Source organism: Miscanthus floridulus, chromosome 6 (assembly GCF_019320115.1).
Source record: "Miscanthus floridulus cultivar M001 chromosome 6, ASM1932011v1, whole genome shotgun sequence".
Classification (NCBI taxonomy): Eukaryota; Viridiplantae; Streptophyta; class Magnoliopsida; order Poales; family Poaceae; genus Miscanthus; species Miscanthus floridulus.
The window spans coordinates 78622231-78647923 of NC_089585.1; the positions used below are offsets into that span (position 1 = coordinate 78622231).

Sequence of the window (25693 nt, forward strand, 5' to 3'; positions counted from 1 at the left end):
CAATAAAGCTATTCTCGGTATAGAGATAGATAAGAAGATCTCCAATTAGGGGCAGACACAATATGGAAGGTAATCGATTGACGAGACCCATCGGAACTTCAACTTTCAGTCTTCTATACGTTACCTACCTGGAAACATATTAGGTCGTGTCTTAACATTCCGTTCTAAGAAAGAATCCACCTCTCCTCAACTACCAAGAACTAGCCTTCTTTCTCTAGCTAGAAGAGAGAGGTTTCTTTCATTTTATATTACAAAATTGAATACCCTCATGTCGTTACTATCACATGTCGATGGGACCCTATGACTTTATTTCTTGTTATTTTTAAATGAACCAGTAAAGCTACTATTTTTTGTATTAAAAAGAAGCAAGATTAGATTGCGCAATACAACGACCCCAAATTTGACAATACCATCATCCATAAAAACCTTTGTTATTTGGTTCAAATGGTAACATGCCCTATGTTCAACTTTGGTCATCTTATTTTTGCAAACATACCAGGTTTGTAAGGATCCCTGCTAGCCTAGAAGGGGTGAATAAGCCTAGAAAAATCTTCAACAAAAACTCAACACAACAATTCAGTAACTGTCGGTAGTACCGACGTTAATCGATAGTACCGATGCCAAGCGTCGGTAGTACCAACCCCTACAGGAGAGCTACGAAAAATGAGATAAATCAACTTCAAATTTGGATCTACGAATTACCCCACTTCCTTATGGATAGAGGAAGCTGTCCAAGTACTCCCTTGACCTTGGAGCACCACCAATTTGTAGATCGGGACCAAACCCTAAGAAATAGCTTGAGGGAGAGAGAGACAACGAAGAACAAGAAGTTTCAAGTTATCACAACGACAATAAGCATGCGGGACACAAGGATTTATTCAAAGGTTTAACTCACCACTAAGGCTTGCCTATGTCCTCATTGTTGAGGTGATCACTAAGGTCGAAGTCTCTTTCACCTCCTTGCCTCTCTCAAGCAACCACAAAGGTAAACTTGAGTTCTTCACTAGAAAATCGAGGGTGATACAAACTTCCCAAGGTTCTCCCACAGATCGGGAGCTCTTAGACAATGCCTAGCCGGCTAGGGGCAAATCTCCAAGAGTAAAAAATGCAAATCCAACCAGCTTGATGAAGAAATTGAGTGCTCAAGCTTTGAATCGATGTTTCTCTCACCAAATCCCTTCTCTCAACTTAATCTCTTCCAAGATTTGAAGCTAGGAGCAAGAGGGGAGAAGAGGAGAAGGCCTTGAGAGCTTGAGAGGTGTTTTCTGAAGTTGGGGCATGAGGGAGTGAGTAGGTAATGGTTACATTGATAGGGGATGAGTATATATAGGTCTAGCTCAAATCTAACCGTTTAGAGCAGCGTCGGTAGTATCGGTTAGCGCTGGTACTACCGATGCTAGGCGTGGTTGAGAAACAGGGCCCGTCAGTACTACCGGTTAGCGCTAGTACTACTGACAGTGGGCGCACCAATCAGAAGATGGTGCCAGGTACCGGTACTACAAACCTGAGTCAATACTACCGATAGAGAGGAAAAACTAAGCCCTATTCCTAAGTGTCCGTGTGTGATAGAGTGTCTCTCAATTGATTTTAATTTTATACTTGAGCATTCTATCTTCTTCAGACCACCTAGATTGGCATCCCTCTTTATAGTGTGGCATAACCTAAACTCAAAATCAAATATAAAAGAATTTAAATGCCTTTGAGTTCATCACCCCGTCTTTTTGTAATTTGAGGTGTCACCATAGCATGTATTATGCCCATTCTTATTTTACCTGCTTGTCATCTTGATAATTCTCATTAGTTCTCTAATCGTGTGGTCATTATCACCAAAAACCACAATTAGGGCTTGATTGCACTTACAAGGTTGATTGTTTGATGCATATACTGGAGTATTTGTTCTCGATCATGTGAAGAAATTCTGACAATCCTAAAAAGTGGCTCAACCATTTTAGCATTTGTTCTAGAGTAGGATCTAGAAAAGTGTGTTGGACACATAATCCACATGTGCACCGTGTACCATAGGCATATCATAAAGTTCATCCTTGCATCTTAGTTTCTACCCTCTCCCTGTCTCTACTTAGATCACAGATACTAATGCAAAGCTATAGAATATCAATTTTCTTCACATGAGGGACATCGATCAGATGGGGAGTTTGCAGCAGCACCTTCGCCTCCTATGGTGGGAGTTGGCAGTGGGACACTACCCCTCTGCTCCATTGCATTTGTTGGTGTTGATCCAATAGTTGTACACCGACAACCCACCGTTGTTGTTGTTATTTTTTCCACTCTTCTTCGCTTTATTATCCTACTCCTACGGCTAATCATTAGCATCCTGCTATAGCTCTACTCCGGCAGCTAGTGCTACTGCATAATTGCCATCGTCGTTGATGTAGTTGTCAAGCTCTGATGACACCCACTAGAGCTCACCTGCTATATCGCTCATTCCCTCCACCAGCTGCTTCTGCATGGGATCGGTTGTTGAGGCCCCCATCCCAGGCAGCAGAAATGACATGTCCATTCCAATTTCCTATCATAGATAGTCTAGTGAAGCTAGCTTACTAATGACCTATGTTCAACTTTGGTCTTATTTTTGTAAAACATACCAGGTTGATTGTTTGATGCATGTACTGGATGATTATGGGAAGAAATTGTGACATTCCTGAAAAGTGGCTCAACCATTTTAGCATTTGTTCTAGAGTAGGATCTAGAAAAGTGTGTTGGACACACAATCCACACATGCACCATGTACCATAGGCATATCATCAATTTCATCCTTGCATCTTAGTTTCTACCCTCTCCCTATCTCTGATTAGATCATAGACACTAATGCAAAGCTATAGAATATCACTTTTCTTCACATGAGGGACATCGATTGGATGGGGGAGTTTGTAGCAGTTGCCCCTCCTATGGCGGAAGCCGGCAGTGGGAATCTACCCCTCTACCACATAGCTATTTTGGTATTGATCTAGTAGCTATACACCGAGAACCCACTGTTGTCGTTGTTTTTTTATGCTCTCCTTCGCTTTGTTATCCTACTCCACCTACTGATCACTAGCAACCTGATGCAGCTCTACTCTAGCAGTTTGTGCTGCTGCATAACCACCATCATCGTTGATGTTGTTGTCAAGCTCTAATGATGGCCACTAGAGCTCACCTGCTACATCGTTCATTCCCTCCACCTGCTGCGTCTGCATGGGACAGTTGCTGAGGCCCCATCCCAGACATTAGAAATGACATGTCCATTCCAATTTCCTATCATAGATAGTCTAGTGAAGCTAGCTTACTAATGCACTATGTTCAACTTTGGTCTTATTTTTACAAAACATACCAGGTTGATTGTTTGATGTATGTACTGGATGATCATGGGAAGAAATTCTGAGATTCCTGAAAAGTGGCTCAACTAGTTTAGCATTTGTTCTGGAGTAGGATCTAGAAAAGTGTGTTGGACACAATCCACACATGCACCGTGTGCCATAGGCATATCATCAATTTCATCCTTGCATCATTGTTTCTACCCTCTCCTTGTCTCTAATTAGATCACAAACACTAATGCAAAGCTATAGAATATCACTTTTCTTCACATGAGGGACATCGATCAGATGGGGGAGTTTGTCGCAGCACATTTGCCCCTCCTATGGCTAAAGATGGCAGTGGGAAACTACTCCTTTGCCTCGTCGCTGTTTTGTTGTTGATCCAGTAGTTGTACAACGACGACCTACCATTGTCATTGTTTTTTGCTGCTCTACTTCGCTTTGTTATCCTGCTCCTGATGTTGATCACTAGCAACCTACTATAGCTCTACTTCGGCTACTGGTGCCGCTGCATAACTGCCATTGTCGTTGATGTTGTTGCCAAGCTCTGATGATGGCCACTAGAGCTCACCTGCTACATCGTTCATTTCCTCCACCAACTACTTCTACATGGGATCAGTTGCTGAGGCCCCCATCCTAGGCAACAGAAATGACATGTCCATTCTAATTTCCTATCATAGATAGTCTAGTGATGCTAGCTTACTAATGCACTATGTTCAACTTTGGTCTTATTTTTGCAAAACATACCAGGTTGATTGTTTGATGCATGTACTAGATGATTATGGGAAGAAATTGTGACATTCCTGAAAAGTGGCTCAACCATTTTAGCATTTGTTCTGGAATAGGATCTAGAAAAGTGTGTTGGACACACTATCCACACATGCACCGTGTACCATAGGCACATCATCAAGTTCATCCTTGCATCGTAGTTTCTACCCTCTCCCTGTCTCTAATTAGATCATAGACACTAATGCAAAGCTATAGAATATCACTTTTCTTCACATGAGGGACGCCGATCGGATGGGGGAGTTTGTAGCAGCACCTTTTGCCCCTCCTGTGACTAAAGCTGGCAGTAGGAAACTACCCCTCTACCCCGTCGCTATTTTGGTATTGATCTAGTAGCTATACACCGACAATCCACTGTTGTCGTTGTTTTTTTGCTGCTCTCCTTCGCTTTGTTATCCTTCTCCTGCTGCTGATCACTAGCAACCTGCTGCAGCTCTACTCTGGTGGCTGGTTCTGCTGCATAACCACCATCATCATTGATGTTGTTGTCATGCTCTGATGATGACCACTAGAGCTCAACTACTACATCGTTCATTCCCTCCACTAGCTGTGTCTGAATGGGATTAGTTGCTGAGGCGGCCCCCATCCCACGTAGCAGAAATGACATATCCATTCCAATTTCCTATCATAGGTAGTCTAGTGAAGCTAGCTTACTAATGCACTATGTTCAACTTTGGTCTTATTTTGCAAACCATACCAGGTTGATTGTTTGATGCATGCACTGGATGATCACGAGAAGAAACTCTGACATTCTTGAAAAGTGGCTCAACCATTTTAGCATTTGTTCTGGAGTAGGATCTAGAAAAGTGTGTTGGACACACAATCCACACATGCACCGTGTACCATAGGCGTATCATCAATTTCATCCTTGCATATTAGTTTCTACCCTCTCCCTGTCTCTAATTAGATCATAGACGCTAATGCAAAGCTATATAATATCACTTTTCTTCACATGAGGGACATCGATCAGATGGGGGAGTTTGTAGTGGCACCTTTGCCCCTCCTATGGCTGAAGCTGGTAGTCAGACACTACCCCCCTGCCCCATCGTTATTTTGGTGTTGATCCAGTAGTTGTACACCGATGGCCCACCATTGTCGTTGTTTTTTTGCTACTCTCCTTCGCTTTGTTATCCTTCTCCTGCTGCTGATCGCTACCAACTTGCTGCATGTAGGTGTACTCTGATGGCTGGTGCTGCTGCATAACCATCATCATCGTTGATGTAGTTGTCAAGCTCTGATGACGCCCACTAGAGCTCATCTGCTAATTGTTCATTTGCACCACTAGCTGCGTCTGCATGGGATCAATTGTTGAGGCCCCCATCCCAAGCTGAAATGACATGTCCATTCCAATTTCCTATCATAGATAGTCTAGTGAAGCTAGCTTACTAATGCCAAGAACTACTACTCACCAAAACCTATTCTTAGTAATACACGTCTATATGTTATCCTTATTTATTATTATATTTCTATATTTACTCATATTCTAGTTTTGTAAAGCTATACTTTAGAGAAGGAAAGGGAGATTCTAGGACCACTTGCCCATAAAAATAAGACCGAACTTAACTACCTATAAATATCCCAACTACTCATGTGTACTAACCCCCCAAAAAATTACTTTCTCTACTGCTATGTTGAAATGAAAATGCCCGCCTCCAATCCTCTTAGTTCGACCAGACTCTCAGACATATGATTGTTGAGTTAGCCAAGTGAGGGGTTTGTTCAACCCGTCAATAAAGCTATTCTCGGTATAGAAATAGATAAGATCTCCAATTAGGGGCAAACACAATAAGGAAGGTAATCAATTGACGAGATCCACTGGAACTTCAACTTTCAGTCTTCTATACGTTACCAACCTAGAAACATGTTAGGTCTTGTCTTAACATTCTGTTCTAAGAAAGATTCGACCTCTCATCGACTACCGAGAACCAGCGTTCTTTCTCTAGCTATAGGAGAGAGGCTTCTTTCATGTTATATTCCAAAATTGAGTACCTCATGTCTTTACTATGTGTACAAATCTAGCACTTAAAGCAGTACTCCCTTCCCAGGGAATGAATGCACATCCAAGTAGAAACTCCCCTCCCTACGTGGGACCTATCTTCCTAATGCCTTGCTTCAACTAGTACTTAGAGTTCTCCAATGGAGCTATACATATGGTATCTAGTTTGCTTTGGATAAATCAAGTTGTAAGAAAGTGATCTATCTCATAGTTCTCCATACCCAAAACCATTTCTTTCACTGTAAAGACGAGTATGACAAGAATAGAGGAGTAGTACGAAAGACCCATATCATAGAAGAGTGAGACCTCCATAAACTTTTACCTATCCCAATAGACACATGACCTAGCCTATCCCCCACTGCACTATTTCCTATACCCATGTTCTTTCAATTCGAATACTGCTACTCATACATATGATACTATAGAAAAATGGGCGAGAAAAAACATATCTACTTTGTAATGATTCTAGTTTTATTAGACTCCTTACAAGCCAAGCCCTATTTTTGACAAGTCATAGAGTCATCCACCCTATTTTCCTCCAATGCTTCTCTATTCCTATAAATAAGCCCTTATCCTGATATTCCTATCAAGAAGAACTCTCTCTACTTGGCTTTGATAGCTTCATTCTTCTTACCATAAAGTCTATTTATTATTGGATCCAACCTGTGAGAAACCAATCGGAGTTCCTACATTGGTATTACTAGTTGAGCCTATGAGCGTACGTTTGATATGGTGCAGCTAAATAAGCTAAGAAAGAGTTGATTATAAAACCTTCTAATATACTGATCGGTGGCTAGGTCATTGGTGCTTTTGCTTTTCTTGCCTCCAACCATGTGGTACAAGCTTAGATATCTTTAGATTGAGCTAAGTATATTCCAAGGAGGTAAGTTCCATGTACTGGATAATCATAACAAATTAACAAGGTTTCTAAGTTCCCACCACTCCTAAAAAGTGGCTCAACCATTAGTGTTTGTTCTGGTGTAGATTCTAGAAACATGGACTAGACACACAATCTATGCCCATGCAGTGTGTACATCTTAGTTTCCCAAGCGTATTATGGATCTAAAAAGGCTAGTTTTAATGGGTGGCAAAGACATGTTTTAAGGTTAGTCTCAATGGTGAGTTTCATGACACTATTACTAAGACCGCCACATTAATTTTTGTGTTGGTAACTGTGACAATGGGGTTTATCTAGATGAAACTCTCTATCTCTCTCTCTCTTCATTAATAACTAAGCAAGTTATCAAAACTGCTGATGTGTCATAGTATTAAATGTAAATAAAACCCAGATGAAACCCCCATTAAGACTGGCCTAAGGAGGCGTAAGGTAGGTGTAACACCCTCGGTGTTACACCATAAATCATTTACTAAAACATGTCATGAGCATCATGTTTATGTGTTAATGCTTGTGATAAAGTGTGTAGATCAATTTCTGTAACTCAAAATGATCAACTAAAATTGCAAAACAAAAGTGGATTCGATAGTCATGTTATATCACTTGAGGTTGAAAACCAATTTTTATTAAGCAAAAATGCTATAGAACATATATGGGTCACCTTAATAAAGTTTGAAGTACAAACTTTGTAGATGACAGTAAAATACTTGCAGTCAAAAAATAATATTATTGGCTAATATTTCCACTAGCTTAGAAATGGTAAATGGAAATCAAATTCAGCTCACAAACTTAGAAATTTTCAAGTCTACCAATAGTTAGACACTGCTATGTTTGGCAATTTATTGTGAGAGATTGGGTTAAGGAGTGGCATAGTGTTGTAGCTTGATTTGGTAGTCTCATGTGCCATCTTGTGCATGGTGAAGATGGTTTAGGTTTAGGAACAACTGTTTGGTCGTGATGAATGTTTTAAAATTCATGCGCATCACTGTCTCGGGCTGGTTGGCCACGTGGCCGCGATCACCGTGCCCGGGCACTCGGCGTCGCCGCATTAGTCATGCGTGCGTGTGCGCGTGCTGCTGTACGTGGCCGGCCATGGCCGTCTCTGGCCTGGCCATGGCTCGATTGCCGCTGGCCCCACTGCACGGAGCCACCGTTGCTGCCGCCTGCCTCGTCCTGCGCTGCGCTGCCGTCGCATCCGCCACTACTACCTCACGTCATGACGCTGTCGCTGCTGTCACATCATCATCGTGTCCGTGCCGGTCCACTGCACCTCTGTGCTGTTGCGGGCCCTATGCGTGTCGCCTCTGCCGCGCGCACATGGGTGAGCCACCATCGCCATGCCATTTATGGCACGGTGGCCACGTGGGCCACATCAGTTGGGAGCGCACATGTTGTCCATAGCGCCAGCGCATGGGCCTCTTGTTCCCGCCGCTCATGTCCCGCCAAGGCATGGACGAGCTGAACCCACCCGTCGCGCCATCTCTCTCATTTCTCTTTTCTCTCTCTATTTTTCACCGCCGTTGTGTCGCGTCACGTTGAATCTAGAGAGCAATAACCTCTCATCAATTCCTCATGCTTGCGTCTCTGCCTTCATGTCCCCTCTCTAGCCGATCCCACCCCACCTTGACTTGCATCATGCCGAGCTCCAATTTTGGAGCTTTGCCCATCGCCGTGCCATTAAGTGCCATCACCGCCCGCGCCATGGCTAGCCTCCACCACTTCACCCCACGCTAATTCCTCTACACCACTAGCTTGCCTTGGCTCCCTCTCCACCATGCGCATGCCAGTGGGAGAGCTACCGCCTCCCTGCTGCCGCTAACGTGGTCGTGTCCGCCACGACTCGTCGTTGTGCTCGTCGTGTGCACGTGGCCAGCACTGCTCAGGTAGTCACTGGGTTCGTGGTGTGCCCTAGTGCTTATCTCCTATCTCTACCATCCTATTAGCATTATGGCTCACCGAAACATGGTTGCCGCCGTTGCAGGTCGCCCGCCGCTAGGGAGAGCCCGCTTTGCTTCACCCCTATTCGTGCCACCACCGCCCATCGCTTCACGTTGAACCCTAGGTGAGCGTCGGCCTCATAGATAGGTTAGCGTGGGTCCTATGTGGCTGGCGCAAGCGCCAGTGCCACCACTCGCCATGCCAGAGCGCATGGGGGAGGCCGGGGACCTTGCCGTTGTAAAGAGGAGAAAGATCTGAGGGTTCCATTACAAAGTCGCTATCTATAGAAATAGTAACATGGACTGCGGGTTGTTTTTCTCATAGTTCAGGGGTGTTTTTGCTAATGTGCCAGCGCGCGCTGGATTCCCCATCGTGGGCCGCCTCGCGCTATAGGCCAGCCTCGCGGGGGCCACGCCTATGGGCCGCCACGCGCTCGTGCGCGCGCTTTGCGCCGTGTGGGCCGTGTTTGGCTGAAATCAGTTTAGCTTTTTCGTGGGGAATAGAAATAGGTTTTCATTTTAATTCTGAGCTAAACTTTAGTAATTAATATAAAATCATGTACGTATCCAAAATTTGTGAAATAAATTTTGTTAAGTTCCTAAAATTATGCTCTATTTGTTAGTGTATTTAGTTCATATATGTGCTTGTTGATATCAGGAGCTATAAAATCATTTGAGAATGCTTAATAAGTTAATAGTATTAGGTTAAATATTGTAGGAATTTTTGTGGCAAACTGGTGATAGCTTTAGCTTTGAAAATTTTACAGTAGCTTCATGGTATTATTATGTACTCCCTGTAATTTTTGTAGCTTTAGCATAGACTTAACATAAGGGTAGTTAAATGCTCTTTGTTTAAAATATACATCAAATCATTAGTAGAAATAAAGATATATCCTTCATTTGTTTAAAATATACATCAAATCTTTAGTAGAAATCATCAGAGCTAGCTTAGTAGTTTACCATGTGTATTCTTATTTTAAGTATTGTTGTTGCCAAAATGCTAAGTGTTGCATCATCATCGCATGCATGTAGAGAATGAGTTGGCGGAGATCATGACCATCAGAGATCACGAGTTTGAGAAGGTGATCGAGGAGTATGAGGAGGAGGTTCTCGTGCAGGAGGAGGTCCCGAAGCCACCACTAACTGACTGAGCTAACACCCCGCCTACCCAAGGCAAGCCCCGGTGCATAACCTTTATTTTGAATTATCACTGAATATATATATGTGATGCACATTTATGTTACATGCTTATTGTGAAAACTACATGCATAGATATACCTACCTATGAGTCCTACTAGCTTAGGTCAAGTAGTTGCTATGCTTAGGTTTTTCGGTAGCATGAGTAACCTGATGTTACTCATAATAGGTGATTATTATTATCACTCTCATGATAAAATGGTAACAAGAAATGGAGACTAGGCAGTGATATGGTACGAGTATTGGTGGGTGTAAGAGGTTGTGTCCTGCGGCCAATGGGGCATAGCTTGGTTACACTATTTTTCCTAACCGTGTCGGTTAAGGACCGACCATTGCATTGGATTCTAGTCAGGTCACAGACTTATTATCCTAAGCACATACTTGTTTATGGGAGCAAGGAAGGCTCGTTGCTCTCTTGTCGTGGGTTCCGACTCTTTCTGGACTGATCGATTGGAGGCGGGGATGGTGGAGGTGTAAGCACCACACTGAGTCCGGGACTCAGGTGTGGGGGCTTGGAGTCCAAGTTTGGACGGGAACCTAGACCCCTTGACAGGAGAGTGGTGGGTTGGTCCTGCTTGTGCCTAGGGTATAAGCGGGGTGTGTGTTTTAGGGTACCCAGCTAGGCTACATTAATTCGTGAATCGTCGTGTAATACGGTACGACTTGTCTATGATCTAGCATCATAGTAAGAACTGTAAGATGAAAGGGAATGAATGGATCTGATTGCTCAACTCTTGCTTGAAAGTAGAACAGATGCTTACATAGAATGGTTAGCTAATAAACTAATCATGACTGCTCATAAAATACATACATAAGGATTCACTACTAGTATTGCTTTTCGCAAAAAGGAAACCTAGCAAACCATAAAGCCTATCACATCCTTTAGAGTCAGGAAATTATTCCCACTAGTCGGGTAAGTCTTGCGAGTACACTGTGTACTCAGGGTTTGTTTACCCCTATTGCAGGTGCAGCTTGACAAGTAGCTATTATGTAGAGGATTCTTCTGGTGGGCATAGATGGATCATTGTATCTTATCGTTAGACGTTTATTGTAATTCCACTGTTTAAATTCTGCACTCTGAACTTGGTATTGTAATAATGTATTTCTAAGAACTCTTGTTGTATGAAATGGACTAAGTATTATAAACTCGTTCTCATTATTGGATCCTGGAGGAAAAACATGGATTATTTGAGTTCTCCCTTGGGGTGTGCTCGACGGAACCGTCCGATGTAGCCAGCTTTTGGGGTGCTTAGTGTCTGGTGGAAGACGAGCGCCTCTGGAAGCGTGCTATTTCGGGCGGCTCTGCCATAGTAGGCTCTACTCGCTGTTGCAGCTACTTCTACTGCTCTAGCTTCATAACTGTGGAGTCATGTAGCATATGTTGTGCAGAGAGATGGAAATGGGTACCAAAACTCAAAATCTGATGGGCTTTTACCCTATTAGGGTAAGGATATGGATCATTTTCTCTACCCATGGGTTTGTTAATGGGCAAAAAGCTAGATCTAGTGGGTTGGCGGGTATGGGTTTGGGGGTGTAATACCCAAACATGTATACCCATGAGATTTTTAAACCCAGTCCATCCTAGTACAACATCTCATATATGCTTACGGTGCCCTAAATTTCTCAACTAGATTGATCCATCTAGTGGTATATATGCATATCCCATATCAGCAAAGAAAATAACACATAAATAAAAAGAGAAAGAAAGAAGTGCCGCTCTCGCTATGCATGACCCTTCTTTGCCCCTCCTGGCCCACAGAGCTTGCATGGGCTGAAAACCGCCCTGCTTACTATACAAACAAACATAGTAAGTAGGTACACTGTAAAGGAGACCGGTGGATGCATGCATAGAAGCAACACACCAATTCGAGTATGTGCTGAAGCATGAGCCTTAGCTGCTTAACCTTTATTGAGAATGAGAATTAAAATAGAGAATTGATAAATATAAATATTTTTAAATTTAAATAAACTAAATATTTTTATTCGGATGTTGTTTCAGAATTTATTTGAATTTGTATTTTATATTGGATAGAAATTTTGCTTGGATATCTGAGGGAAGTATTAATTACTATCCTATCCTCTTTGGTTGGATGGAAAATATATTTAATGGGCGCTGCTAGAGTGTGGGCGTGCAGGATCTAGAAATTCCGCTCGCTCACCTCCTCCATAGTAGATCTTTAGTTGCAAAAACACACACACAATAGCTCTTCTTCCTTGACTCTGGTGCCCTCGCACCCGCCGCCGTCGGAGCTCCGCGGTTGCGGTTCTTCCCCTCCTCACCCCCCCGCCGCCGCTACCATGGCCGGAGCTCCCCCACCCCAACCTAGCCCGGCCGCCGCTACCGTTGCCAGCTCCCCTAAACTGCCCGTCGGCCATCCCCACCGCCTGGCCGCCTTCCTCCCCCTGACCGGCCCCTTCTATACCCGCCGGAGTTGGGGGGAGATGATAGGGAGAGCTCACCGAAACCCTAGCTTAGAGATCCAGGTGGAGGAGGAGGAGAAAAGAGAGGGGAGGAGGAGGCCTACCTGGCGTGGATCCTCCACCACCGCTGCTAGATCTGCCGGATCCACCGCCGCCGCTGCCAGATCCAACGATCCGCCGTCGCTGCTGCTAGATCCGCTGGATCCGTCGCCGCCGCTGCTAGATCCACCATGGCCGGCATAGGGAGGCGGTGGGGCGCGGGTGTAGGGAGGCGATGGGGGGAGGAGGTGGCCGATGAGGTGCTCGCCGTGAGGTTATCGGAGAGAGAGAGAGAGAGAGAGAGAGAGAGAGAGAGAGAGAGAGAGAGAGAGAGAGAGAGAGAGAGAGAGAGAGAGAGAGAGAGAGGTGGAAGACGAGGCTAGGGGCGTGCGGGCGTGAGTGGGGAGGGAGGCATGCGTCTCCCTAAAATATGGACGATGGGTGCAAGAACAGGATCAGACAGTGGGTGCGATATCAGATGACAGCGAAGGTGCGTAGCCGTGACGCTAACGCCTACATGACCGAAAACTAGCACTTGCGGTATTTAATAAAAGTGTTTAGATGGTTAGCTGGGTTGCGGGTACAAGTGATCCATTGGCTACCCGTGACCCGAGTGGGCATCAGTCCGGGTACAAAATTGGACCCATGATGGTTCATGGGTTCTTTAGCAGGTAAATTTCATATTCATGCGCACAGGTTTAGGTTGGCAAAACCCAGTGTGTTTGTGTCGTTCATCTTCTATGTGCAACTACAGCAGAAGCACAGCCCAACAGGCTCATAATACAGACTATATAGCCTGTCGACGCAGAAATATGGCGATCGCGTCCAACACGCAGTAAGCCAAGAGAAAGTACGCAGAGCAGGTCCCGAGATCTCCAGTCAATTTGACCCTGCAATTGACAATGAGAAGAAAGTGGTCGGTAATTGATGGTGGAACATGCCGGTGTTGCTCCAGACAGTTCCATATTTGTGGCCAAATAGCGATGACATAAGGCTATCGACTAAAGAGTCGATATCTAGCACGTTCATGATATAAAGTAATCAAAATGAACACTATCGGCTATTATCAGGTGTTAATTGTAAAAAATCATGAAAGCATGCAAAACATAATAAATGATTTTCATGAAAAGCATTCGCATTGACTGAATGAATGATGTACTAGCTCATTAACCAAGTACAATATATTAAAGAGCCAGTATATATATGCAATGCGCAGGCTATCGGCTAAATAGCCGATTCCAATGGATTTTGTCTTATAACGTGCAAACACTCGTCCATTGGACATAAATAGATCTACAAGCTTATCAAATCTAATCCATCACCATCAACAGTGAGGTTCGACTGGATCGATAACCGCTATGATAATGATAACAAATCTATTCATATTTCAACGGAATCGTGAAAACAAATTATACGTGTGAGAGCTCGAACTATCGGCTAAGTAGCCGAAGCGTATGAAGGTAGACTCATAACACATAGACAATTAACTGTTTAATATAAGCAAATCTATGAACTCATCAAATCTAGTCTATCATCATTAATAGTGGGGTTCGACCGGATCAATGGCAGCCGTGATAATGATAGCAGATTAAACTCTTAAAGCAAAAAAATCTACTCATATTTCAATAGCGTCATGTATACGTATTATGAATGTGAAAGCGCAGGTAATCGGCTAAATAGCCGATGCAAGCATAGCAAGTAGTCAAAGGTCATATTTGACTGCAACCAAACCTATTAATTAACGATTTTCCAATCTACAGTGCTAACAATGGGGATTGATTGGATCGAGGTAGCCATAATAGCGAACTATAGACCATATTTCGTTAACTAATAGACCTACTTGAGCTCAAACATACTTCGACCCATGCTATGCACGATCAAGATTGAGACAAAACAGTTGATTTAACCGAAACCATCGTCAAAACTAGAATTGAATGTGATATATCAATAGACGATGGATTAATATGATGTAAAACTAATCTATCTCAATCTTAACAGTATAAATGGTGATTTTGCTACAAATATTAAGAATATCGATTATAGCAAAATCGATAACTAACCTGTACCAAGATTTGTAAGAGGTCGGCCAGACCGATGCAGCCTTACAAATATTGATAAAAGTCGATAACTAACTTATACTAATATTGGTAAGAGGTCAGCCGGACCATGCAGCCTTACAAGTAGTAATATAAGTCGTGACGGTACTTATGAGCAAACCAGAGGTCGGCCGGATTGATACAGCCCTGCTTGCTGAAGAACTCGTCGAGATCTACTCTACTCATACTCTTAGGGTTGGCGTGAAGCCGAAAAGTAAATGTACGGTATTGTGTTTGATTGATTGATGTTCATTACAATAGTCGGGATTCAATATTTATACCCAAGGCTTTAATACGAGTCCTAGTCGAATAAGACTAGTTACAAGCTTAGAATAAAAGAAAACATTTTAATTTAAGATAACTTAGACTCCAATCTTTCACTTCTATAAAGTCCGACATGCTTTATTGCTCTAATTACCGCTATCTTCCGTCGGCAGAGTCCATCTTCGAGACGATGACGAGGTCACCATTATTTAGCCGATTCCGATTAGTCGATTCCAATAGTACTTTAGGGCCTGTTTGGTAGGGCTCTGGCTCCTCTGAAAATGGCTCCGGCTCTGGCTCCTCTGAAGGAGCAGCTCCTCTGGAGGAGCTGAAGCTGTTCTGGAAAACGTTTGGCAAAACGGCTCCTTCTGTTTTTATAGAATGGATGGAAGAGGGTGAATGTCCATATTGCCCTTGCTTTAACTTGGCTGTACATATGATCCTTGATGTCACTTTCTCAAACGACTGACCAAAATTAACAAGGATAACATGTAAAATAACGTTACCTACTAATAGTGTTCGTTAGACTACAATAACGTTTACAAAAGTAGGAATGATATTGGAATATCATCAAACTACATGATCATGATGATCTAGAAAGGAAAATTGCTCTTGCAATGTCATCCCGGAATCTATCCATGTTTCGATCATTGGATGCAGTAGATGATGTATCTGATGGATTTGAATGTCTTGCGTATCTAGAAGGTATGGTTGGTATGTAGTCTGGATTTCGATCACATTTATGGAAATCTCTATCTACCACATTGGTCTCACGAATGTAGTTGTGTAGACACATGGTTGCCGCAACAATCATCTTTTGCTTTTCCATTGGGTAACTCGGCATCTTGATAAGGATTCTCCACTTCATTTTCCATACAGCGAATGTACGTTCTACCGCATTGCGAATGCTTGAATGCAAATGGTTGAAGAGCTCTTGCTGGCCACTTGGAGCAGGACCCCTCCTCCAATCCGGAATATGGTACCTTTCCCCCTTGTATGGTGACAAGTAACCAAGGCGATTTGGGTATCCAGCATCAACATGATAATATTTGCCTAAGCACACAAGTGAAAAATAAGACATATTAATATATTACCATACAACAGATTGTGTCAAATTTGTCAATAGCATCCTAGGCATTCATACCTTGAGGGGGGTGTGGAAATTTGTCTTGATCCTTGGTTAAAGCATGAAAGAGCACACTTGTATCATGCATGGACCCAGGTTGTCCAATAGAGGCATAGGTGAACCGTAGGTCAAAATCAACCACAGCAAGAACATTTTGTGTTGCTTTGCCACTTCTACCAAAGTATCTAATAGCATCATGTGAAGGTGGTGTTGCGGAAATATGGGTACCATCTAGTGCACCAATGCAATCTTTAAAAAATGGCATCATTCTTCTATCATTAGAAATCCTAGGGTGTGTTGTAGAGAAGTTAGGATCTATTGGCCTTATGCAGTCCTCACACATTGCCACCATACAGTGCAATACGTCTTCAAATTTTCTACTAATTGTCTCTCCAGAATGGTTGAAGACATACTGTGTAGCACTATTGGACCATCCATGGCCACATGCCATAAGAAACATAGCAAGTGCTTCAATAGAGTTCATATGAATGGTTGATTTCAGACCATAAGTACTCACCAACAATTCATGCAAGCTGTAAAATACTGGAGTTTGCATTCTGAACATCTTATGGCTCCCATTTGGAGTTTGCAAAATTTCCAGTACCTTAGCATATCCAGTCTGTCCAGCTATTCTTGGCTCATTCTTATGAAGGTATGTCAAATAATACTTGCTGAGAAGAAGTGCAGTACAGAAAATATTGTTTTGAGCATACTGCAACACTCTCAAAGCCTTTATTTTGCAGTCATCATCATCCTCATCACTCCCACTGTCATCCATATCATTATCTGCAGTTTCAGATCTGTTTACCACACAAACACACTTCAATAAGTACCAATAAATAGAGAGAGGACCACAATTTTTATTATAATAACAGCAGCAAATAAATGGTCTCATACACACAGCCAAATAAATAGTCTCATACAACACAGCCAAATAAAATGTCTCAAACAAGAATAATAACTTAAAGTCTCACACAAAGGATACAAGGCTAAACAAGATCTACTTATTAGACACAGTCATTTCTAGTCATCCACTCATGCTTTTTCTGCAACCAATCAAATCTTTCCTCTGGAGTGTCTAATGTCATAAACATCTCCCGTTCAACCTTCTTGGTGAAGACTACAGTGGCAATAAAATGCTCATTTGAACCTGGCTTAGCACCGCAAGCCCTTCACTAATGCCATGACCTCCTGGATGGTTGAACCAGATTTGTCCTCTCCCCTAGCAATAGACTCACAAGATGCGGTTGTTCTTTCATTCATCTCAACAAGTTTGCCCATTTGTTCCTGAAACCACTGGCCACCACTAGTCTTTGTTTTCTTCCCCTTTGCATTACCTTGAGATTTACCTCTTTTGGGTCTGGCACTTGGTGTTACTTCATCAGGGTCACTGTCATCTTCATTCTTGCCCTCATTTTCATCATCATCATCCAAAGGTATAGCCTGTGATGGTGCTACACCGCTAGAGGGACCCCAATGGTCGTCACCCGTGTTACGAAGGTCTTCAAACATTATGCTTAGGTTGTCCTCATTTTGAAGGCCTTTATATCGAAAACGTCCTGATCCCTTGACAGCCTGCAATGGAAACACCACAAATATACTGGTTTCAATTACAATGGAAACGCAAAATATAGAGGTTTCAAAATATACAGCCTGCAATGGAAGTACATGCAAATTTATTTGAACTTACATTTGCCATCTTCTTCCACCATTCCTCAGGCATGTCAATATTCTTGCCACTTTCATCCCATCCAATACCGGTCTGCCTATCAACCAATTGCTTTCCAAATACCATACTCAACTTTCAATTTGTCCCATTTATTTTTAAACTGCTTTCTTGTGTACAGAATTCCTGTCCTCTGTTTGAACTTTTGGATCACATTTGTGAAACCAGCTTTGTTCAAATGAGTACTTGAACGATTTCCAATCTCCACTTGTTCGGCAAAAAGCTCACAAACTATCCTAACATTTTCATCCGTCCAGTCAGCCATGCTGAGCAAAGAACTTACAAGGTTAGCAAAGAACTATCCAATCAAAATAGGACAGTACATACACTGGAATGCATGACAATAATATATAGGTTGTCCATCATAGACCTATAAGATGGGAGCAGAACAGTCCTACAGTTGTCAAATCCAATCCAGAGTTCAGAGTTCCCTTAAGATGGGAGCATGATTGAAAGACCTATAAGAATGTCAAGAGGTACTGATTCCACATGCTCAACCATTCAACGCAACAATGCAGAAACCATCACATATATGATAGAAAATAATCAAACACCCATGCATTGCATAGCTCAAGAACTATGGATGAAATGTATGAGAAAATGACAATCATTTGGTCAAACGTCTAAAGGGAAAACACAAACGGAAACCAAGCTAACACTAGCCCGATGACCAGATTTGTAATATTGGAGATACTGAACAAGTGCACAGCCCTGTTACAAATAACAGTATTTCCTTCCAGTTAAATCACTTCACTCTTAGCATTTGAACATTATGTTTATCCTTCCCCACGCTCTATGCACGCTATGTTTAAGGCCCATGCTTGTCATCAAAACCATTCACCTTTTTAAAAGGCTATTGGACTGCTTAATTGATCAAATTATTTTTGTGGAAAATAAAGAGGAGAAAAAGATCACCAAAAGAACCTATAAGCCACTAAAATGAAAATCTTAGGTATGGTAAATTCATCATCTGGCCTTCTGGCTATATGCCTAAGGCACACCTCAACATCTCATCTTGGTAATCCAATGCAACTAGCTAGGGCTCTTCTGCTAGGAGTTGTGCACAACAATATTAGCAGTAATTCAAGGGGGGGATTTCTCAAGTGTGACTTTTCACAAGTTTCCTCTTGTCAACCTTTGATGTATAATTAGAAATTCGTACTAAAAAAATCGCTATTCATCAAGCAGTTTGCGGTCCAATTACCTATACAGCCTCGCACATTCCGCAGGCCATGCTGTTTTCCCCGTGACCCCATCCATTCATTGCTTAACATTAGGTGCTGGCGGACAAGGAATTGAGCAACGCAAAGGGAGTGGGAGTTTCAAATCAGTGGGCACCTATGGCAGCTTCCATGCCTGGCCATATTGGTGGATCCACCCCTGTTTTTAGTTCGATAATAATGCTCTGTGCAGATAAACTTAAGTATATTTGTGCATATTCAGCCATCTCAGGGTAATCAAAGAATAACAATTGGATGCTTTTAGCTTTTCAACACCGGATTAGTTTCTAATTAAATTATATGACCAGCAATAGGCAGTCTATCAAGTATCAATAGCTACATCATTAGGTCAATGAACAAGAGCACACAAACAAAATTGTGCTTCACAAGACATGTCTAGTTTCCTACAGCTGTATATGAAAGATCTAAGTAGGGGAACAACCATAGAACCCTGCATGATAATCCAGCATCACAAATCCTAACAGATCATTTTTAAGCGAGCTACTAACTGCTCAGTCAACAGCTGCAACACAGATGATAAACAACCGAAATGATCCACCGATCGAAGATAAAACAACCATACACATCTGTAGAGCTAGAAACTAGAGTCTTGTTAATCTGCGACGAAACACCAATGCAACATCGGAGGTGTAAACTAGAAGCATATCTCACAGGACAATTCATTGCATGAACAAAATCACAGTTATGCAACTGAAGCATATCTCACCTAGCCTCAGTGTCGACAGCAGGAGTGCTTGTTTGAACCGGCGGCCTTGTTCTCCTCCCAGTGCGCCCACCTCCCCTGCGGCGTGTTGACGGCAGTGGTCTGCATCGGGGCCGGAGCACTTTCCTCTTCGGCATGGGTGGCACCAATCTCAGACGACAGCCAATCCGAGCCTAGTGCGGCGGACGCCGCGCCATCGAACCAGTCCGGGAACCCATCGCCCAGGCCGCCCGACATGGAGGCGTTCCCGGCAGCGGCTAGGCTGGTGGCGGCGCCTACTGGTCCGCCAGGCCACGACGCGGCCGTCGCGCCAGCTGGAGGAGCGCCGGTGGCGGCGCTTTCCGATCCGCCGGTCCGGGCCGCAGGCCATCCTCGCGTCGCCTGCTGGAGCACTAGGGCCGCCAGATCCACTCGTGTGCGTGCTCCGCCCGCTGGCCGCCGGACGCCGCAGCTGGTTCATCGGAACCCTAGCGGCACCGCTGCCATGCGCTCGGTTTTGGGGCTCCATGTCTTTTCACCCGCGGATGGACGAGGAGCTGGGAGAAGCTCGGTTTTGAGGCTCCGTCCGCGCAGTACAAGAAATGCTCCGGCTCCCTTGCGGCTTCGACAGCGGAGCTGGTTTTCTCATCCATGTTTGGCAGGGCTTCGGCAGGAGCCGGAGCCGGAGCAGCTCGGAGAGCCCTGCCAAACTGGTTCTTAGTTAGCTGATGTCTCAAATATTTCAGCTTTCTTCAATAAATCCCGAAAACCAGGGCCCTCGTGTGTCACCCAAAATTTGGTGTTAACATAGCCAGAACTGAAACATGAACACAGACTACAGCCAGAACTGAAACATGAACGAAAAAGGTACAGAAACCTGCTTCTCACATCCACTGCAGAGACAACCAAAGCGTCAATCTATCACCCATTATTAGTTAAGAGAAATCCGACGAGAACTAGATAAACAATACTACTAGCTTCAAAAACATCCTGCCGCATTGCAACACTAAGAATACCATCCGGAGCATATATCAAAGCAGAGAGGTAACGACACAAGATTGACAACATACTGCACATTGACAATGAATGTCTGTCCCAAAATACACAAGATTTCACTTATTCTAAAGAATAGACAAGATTTTATTCTGTGTACCAGACAATCACACCTTTATTTGACTACAAAACAAATAATACGTCGACTCCAGGTCTGGCCTTTTTTTCCGGCGTCTGACAAGAGGGAATGGGCATAATAATAAGTCCCAGGTTTATAATAGGCAAGCGATTGTGCCATCATCAAAGCAGGCATTTTGTACATATATAGTGGTGGGGGTTCTCAGAAGATGAACACGACACTGTCATGGACCCGGGACTTCTGGTTCTGAGCGACACATTCAGAGATCCACATCAGGTTCCTGATCTCTTGCTCACAGAGCCTGATGTAAGCGAAGAAAACAGCGTAGTGGAACTACAAGGCCCGTACAAGACTTGTCAGAAGATAGCACCATGAATAGAGAATAGTTTTGAACTTCCAGGAGTACAACTGTGATAGCATGAAGTGATTCCTATAAGGCTATAACATAGCAAAGCAAAAATATATATATACCTGCTGCTCAAAGGACAAGCATAGCCTCTTGACTTCCTCCTCATAAAATGCCTTATCCAACATCTGGCTTTCTCCATATGAAATCCTGGAAAATATAGACTGGTATGGTGGGTACTTCTCCATTGCACCACGGACCTACATGACAAACAAGCAAAATGAAAGATATAATTACAATTTACACAGGCATTCACTGCAAATGCAGTCCATCTTGAAAGACTAGAGGCCTCCACTACAGGCATGACATCGAGAGGAATGCGCAAAGCAGAAATTTGTCATAAAGCAATGTATATATGTTACTAGCACACTGTGCCAAAGAAATACTCTTATCCAAACAGCACATAGAAAGACATTAACTTTCAAGTGAGGAAGTCTACAATGTAACATCTTAAACAAAACTACGACACGTAGTAAAGAAAAATCCATAATATGGCATCAAAAAGGAAAAGGTGACCCTAACAAGCATGAAAGATCAAAAGGCGTGAATTAAATATTATTGCAGGGTGTGTTATAATGAATAATGCATCAAACATAATTAGAGACATACCTGGTCAACATCTTCACAAACGGCCAGTTCTTCGTGACCATATGGGTACCTGAAGGACATCAAAACAAAATTGAACTCACATGAAAAAACTGGACATCTTAATTAACGAAAAAAATACCAATAGTGTTTCTTTAAAAGAAAACCCACAATAAACCAAAGTTGGAGTACAGCTTCCTGCGGTCATCTCTTGTCAGCTCAGTACCAATACTGCAAAACATAACATAGAAATTAGGACAGCATTAGGCAATTTTGCATGCAAAAAACTGGAAGATGTGAAGTTGGAAACGCAAAATCCAACAGTCTTTACCTATTTATAGTAATGTTAACAGCCCTTCTGTCAGCTTCAAATGAAAGGAGATCACACATGATCTCAGCTGTTGCACCACCTAGTTTCTGTAACAAAATAGTCATGAAATTAGAGAATAGACAAATTATCAACAGAACAATTAAGATTATTGAGAAAAAAATCATCAAAGCCACCATCTCGAGTACTACATACCTGGCAAAATTTGTAAAAGTCCTCAAGATATGCTTTGTAGAGAGTGTTCCTCATAATCTCAATATTCATGTCATCCAAATCCTACAAAAGACCAACAGTTCTCATTACGAAGGCGATGTTAGCTGTCAAGAAAAGTAAGAACAAAGATGAGTTGATATTTGTTAGAGCACAGATGTAATGCACAAATGATCAGCTGCAGTGTTTACCTCAGATGTAATGCACTCTGAGAAGTAAGGGGCCAGTGGTGTATCGACTAGAACCAGTCTATAAAGCTCACGCATGTTTTGAGCAACAGCAAGTGATGCAATGCTGTTGATCAGCAAGACATAATGATTAGTATTCAGTGTTTTTGGCACATCTCAATTGACAACAAAAAAAAAGTAAAAAAAGATTGACACAACAATAATACCTGTCAAACATGCCCAATGGGTGGCATTTCTCCAAAAGTTCATTAACATCTCTCTCATGTAGTGTCCCAGTTACAATAAGGACAACATTGTCAATCATGTGGCCATAACTGTGAAAAACAACATCCTGTTAGAATCAAACTACTGCACTAGAGCTGGAAATGCTAGTATGTGTCGATGAAATATATGAAGAACGGGTCCAGTTTTCAATAAAAAAAGAAAGGATCAAAATAACACTCCGTCACTTACGTTATATACTGCAAGAACGTAGATAGTGGTTCAGTGGCCTGGCACAGCATGTGCTTGTACTCATCGACCAGTTTAAGAGTGCACTTCTCCACAATTGTCGTTGTGTGCAAGGGTGAAGGTTCTGCGATTCATCCGAAATAAGTTTGCAGTACAGTTGTCTCACAAAAATGCATTGAGCAAGCATACAGTGCAAATACTTTCATGAAAACCTTGGTGTATGCTTTTCGCGGACAATGTAGTGCTAGTTGATGAAAGCTGAACAGGAGTGAATCAGAAACTAGAGTTATGGCGGGAGACTTTGGAGGCCAAAGGTTTTAGACTCAGTAGAACTAAAACTGAGTATATGAGATGTGACTTCGGCACTACTATTCGGGAGAAGGAAAATATTAGTTTGGAAGGTCAAGTAATGCCTAGGAAGGATACCTTTCGATATTTAGGATCTATGCTACAGAGAGACGGGGATATTGATGAAGATGTTAGCCATAGAATCAAAGCAGGGTGGATGAAGTGGCGGCAAGCATCTGGTGTCCTATGTGACAAAAGGGTACCACAGAAGCTAAAAGGCAAGTTTTATAGGACGGCGATTAGACCTGCTATGTTGTATGGTGCAGAATGTTGGCCTACGAAAAGACGACATGTTCAACAGATAAGTGTCGCGGAAATGCGTATGTTGCGTTGGATTTGCGGTCATACAAGAAGGGATCGAGTTCGGAACGATGATATACGTGATAGATTAGGGGTAGCACCAATTGAAGAAAAGCTTGTCCAACACCGGTTGAGATGGTTTGGACATGTCCAACGGAGACCTCCAGAGGCACCGGTGCGTAGTGGAATCCTAAGCCAGGATAGTAACGTGAAGTGAGGCAGAGGAAGACCGAAGTTGACTTGGGTAGAGGCAATAAAAGGAGACTTGAAAGGATGGAATATACCCAAAGACTTAGCCTTAGATAGGAGTGCTTGGAAGACAACTATTCACGTGCCTGAACCTTGATTGCTTCTGCTGGGTTTCAACTCTAGTCTACCCCAACTTGTTTGGGACTTAAAGGCTTTGTTGTTGTTGTTGTAAGTTTACTCAACACAAAACTTTGTGATTAGGCAGAATTCATTAAATTGTTGTTCAAATAAACTGTATAGAGTGCAACGTACCTTAGTATAGTACAGTAATGAAAATTTACGCATTCAGCATCACCATGGTAGAGATAAGATAAGCTATACATGTTAACATTCTAGTGTGACAGACAGACACATGATACAGATAAAGAGCCCTAAGCAAGAACGTAGCACATCCTCTACACACAGCATATGAAGCCCAGTAAAATGAATTTCTAGAAACAGATGAAAATATAATTTGCAAAATCTGTAAAACAATATGGACAGCAAGTGTGAAGGGATGAAGATTATTGAACTTTATTGCCAGGCAGGACTGAAACATAATGGCTAAAAAGGTTTTGCTGATGCAATTGACCCACAAATGTGCGTGGATTCATGAAATTAACTCCCCTAAGTGCTGAATTCCTTTAGGCAGGTCAAATAGTGTTTTACAGTCATTACAGAAGGACTAAGCTAATCTGCAGGAATTTATCTGAACTTCATATGCTCACATGTACACAACATATCAATACAGAATTCGTGAATACTTGGATATGGTATACCTAAGACTCCACAAACAATCAGTTGAATGACCGACTGCTGGTCTCGCTATACAGGTCCTAGTGTTATGTGAGTAGTTCAAAAATTCAAATAACCAGCAAGTGATCTGGATTGCTTCCCTCCCGAGATCAGCGAATTGGAGAAAAAAGGACACAACAATGCGAAACATTCTAGCTCGAGAATGAGCCATACTAGTAGCACTAGCCCGAAATCCCCAACCGGGATCACGATTCGCGCCGGCCAGACCGCGAATCGCGCACCTTAGCATATCAGCGCGGACTAAGAAGCTGCTGCACGGCACGGTAGCTTCCCCACCCCACCCCACCCGAAACGCCAAGGAGGCCTGAGGAGGATCTCACCGTTCTGGAGGTAGGGCCCGTACTCGGTGGCGGTGAGGTGCATCTTAATGTCGTCGAGGGTCTCGCACTGGCAGAGATTGTTGTAGTCGGCGGCGGTGAGGAGGCCCGAGCGGTTGCCCCGCACGATGGCCTCCAGGAACCCATCGTGTATGTTGAACGACAGCATCTCCCACCCGTACATCGTCGCCGCCGCGGGCTCCGGCTGGCTCGCCGGAGACAAGACCTCGGTGCGGGAGGCAGCAGCGGTGGCGGTGGGGGAGGCGCCGGCGCCCGGCGGGAGGAAGCGGGATCGGGAGGGAGGGAGGTCGTCGCAGATGAGATCCGGGAGGTGGGGTCGCGCTCGGTCCTGATTGGAAGGGACTCGTTGCAGAAGCAGCTTATGAGATCCGAGCGTGGTACGTCGGCAGTCTCACTCTCAACAGTTTGTTTCGACACCTTGGCCCTGTTTTGTTAAGCTTATGGGCTGATAAGTTGAGCACAATTATATAATAAGTCACGATGTAGAAAATCTGTGGTTTACGTAAGCGAGGCGTTTAGCTGACCTGATTATTTTTGGTAGGACATTTTACACTGGAAACCCTGAACTTTTCTCAAACTGTGTAGCACTATTTACTACTATTTTTGTGAGTCTATAGTCTTTCAACTGGACTCAAATAAAAGTTTCT

At 43.2% G+C, this 25693-nt stretch overlaps 3 protein-coding genes across 3 annotated transcripts; all 3 read right to left on the reverse strand.

Annotated features, from left to right (window-relative positions):
- Nucleotides 1-15506: 15506 nt before the first annotated feature.
- On the reverse strand, nucleotides 15507-16714 carry LOC136456187 (uncharacterized). Its single transcript, XM_066455970.1, has 2 exons — nucleotides 16087-16714; nucleotides 15507-15995 (listed from the first exon to the last, which is right to left on the reverse strand). The coding sequence occupies exons 1-2, from the start codon at nucleotides 16631-16633 to the stop codon at nucleotides 15526-15528; spliced, it is 1017 nt and encodes a 338-aa protein (XP_066312067.1). The 5' UTR covers nucleotides 16634-16714; the 3' UTR covers nucleotides 15507-15525.
- A 509-nt stretch (nucleotides 16715-17223) lies between these two features.
- Nucleotides 17224-17863, reverse strand: LOC136460732 (uncharacterized). The gene is made up of 2 exons (XM_066460318.1): nucleotides 17759-17863; nucleotides 17224-17643 (listed from the first exon to the last, which is right to left on the reverse strand). Exons 1-2 carry the CDS (start codon nucleotides 17861-17863, stop codon nucleotides 17224-17226), a joined length of 525 nt encoding a protein of 174 aa, XP_066316415.1.
- A 2899-nt stretch (nucleotides 17864-20762) lies between these two features.
- Nucleotides 20763-25449, reverse strand: LOC136456186 (probable V-type proton ATPase subunit d). The gene is made up of 10 exons (XM_066455969.1): nucleotides 25029-25449; nucleotides 23020-23140; nucleotides 22773-22880; nucleotides 22570-22672; nucleotides 22364-22444; nucleotides 22172-22257; nucleotides 22012-22071; nucleotides 21865-21913; nucleotides 21321-21455; nucleotides 20763-21182 (listed from the first exon to the last, which is right to left on the reverse strand). Exons 1-10 carry the CDS (start codon nucleotides 25207-25209, stop codon nucleotides 21051-21053), a joined length of 1056 nt encoding a protein of 351 aa, XP_066312066.1. The 5' UTR covers nucleotides 25210-25449; the 3' UTR covers nucleotides 20763-21050.
- Nucleotides 25450-25693: the final 244 nt, after the last annotated feature.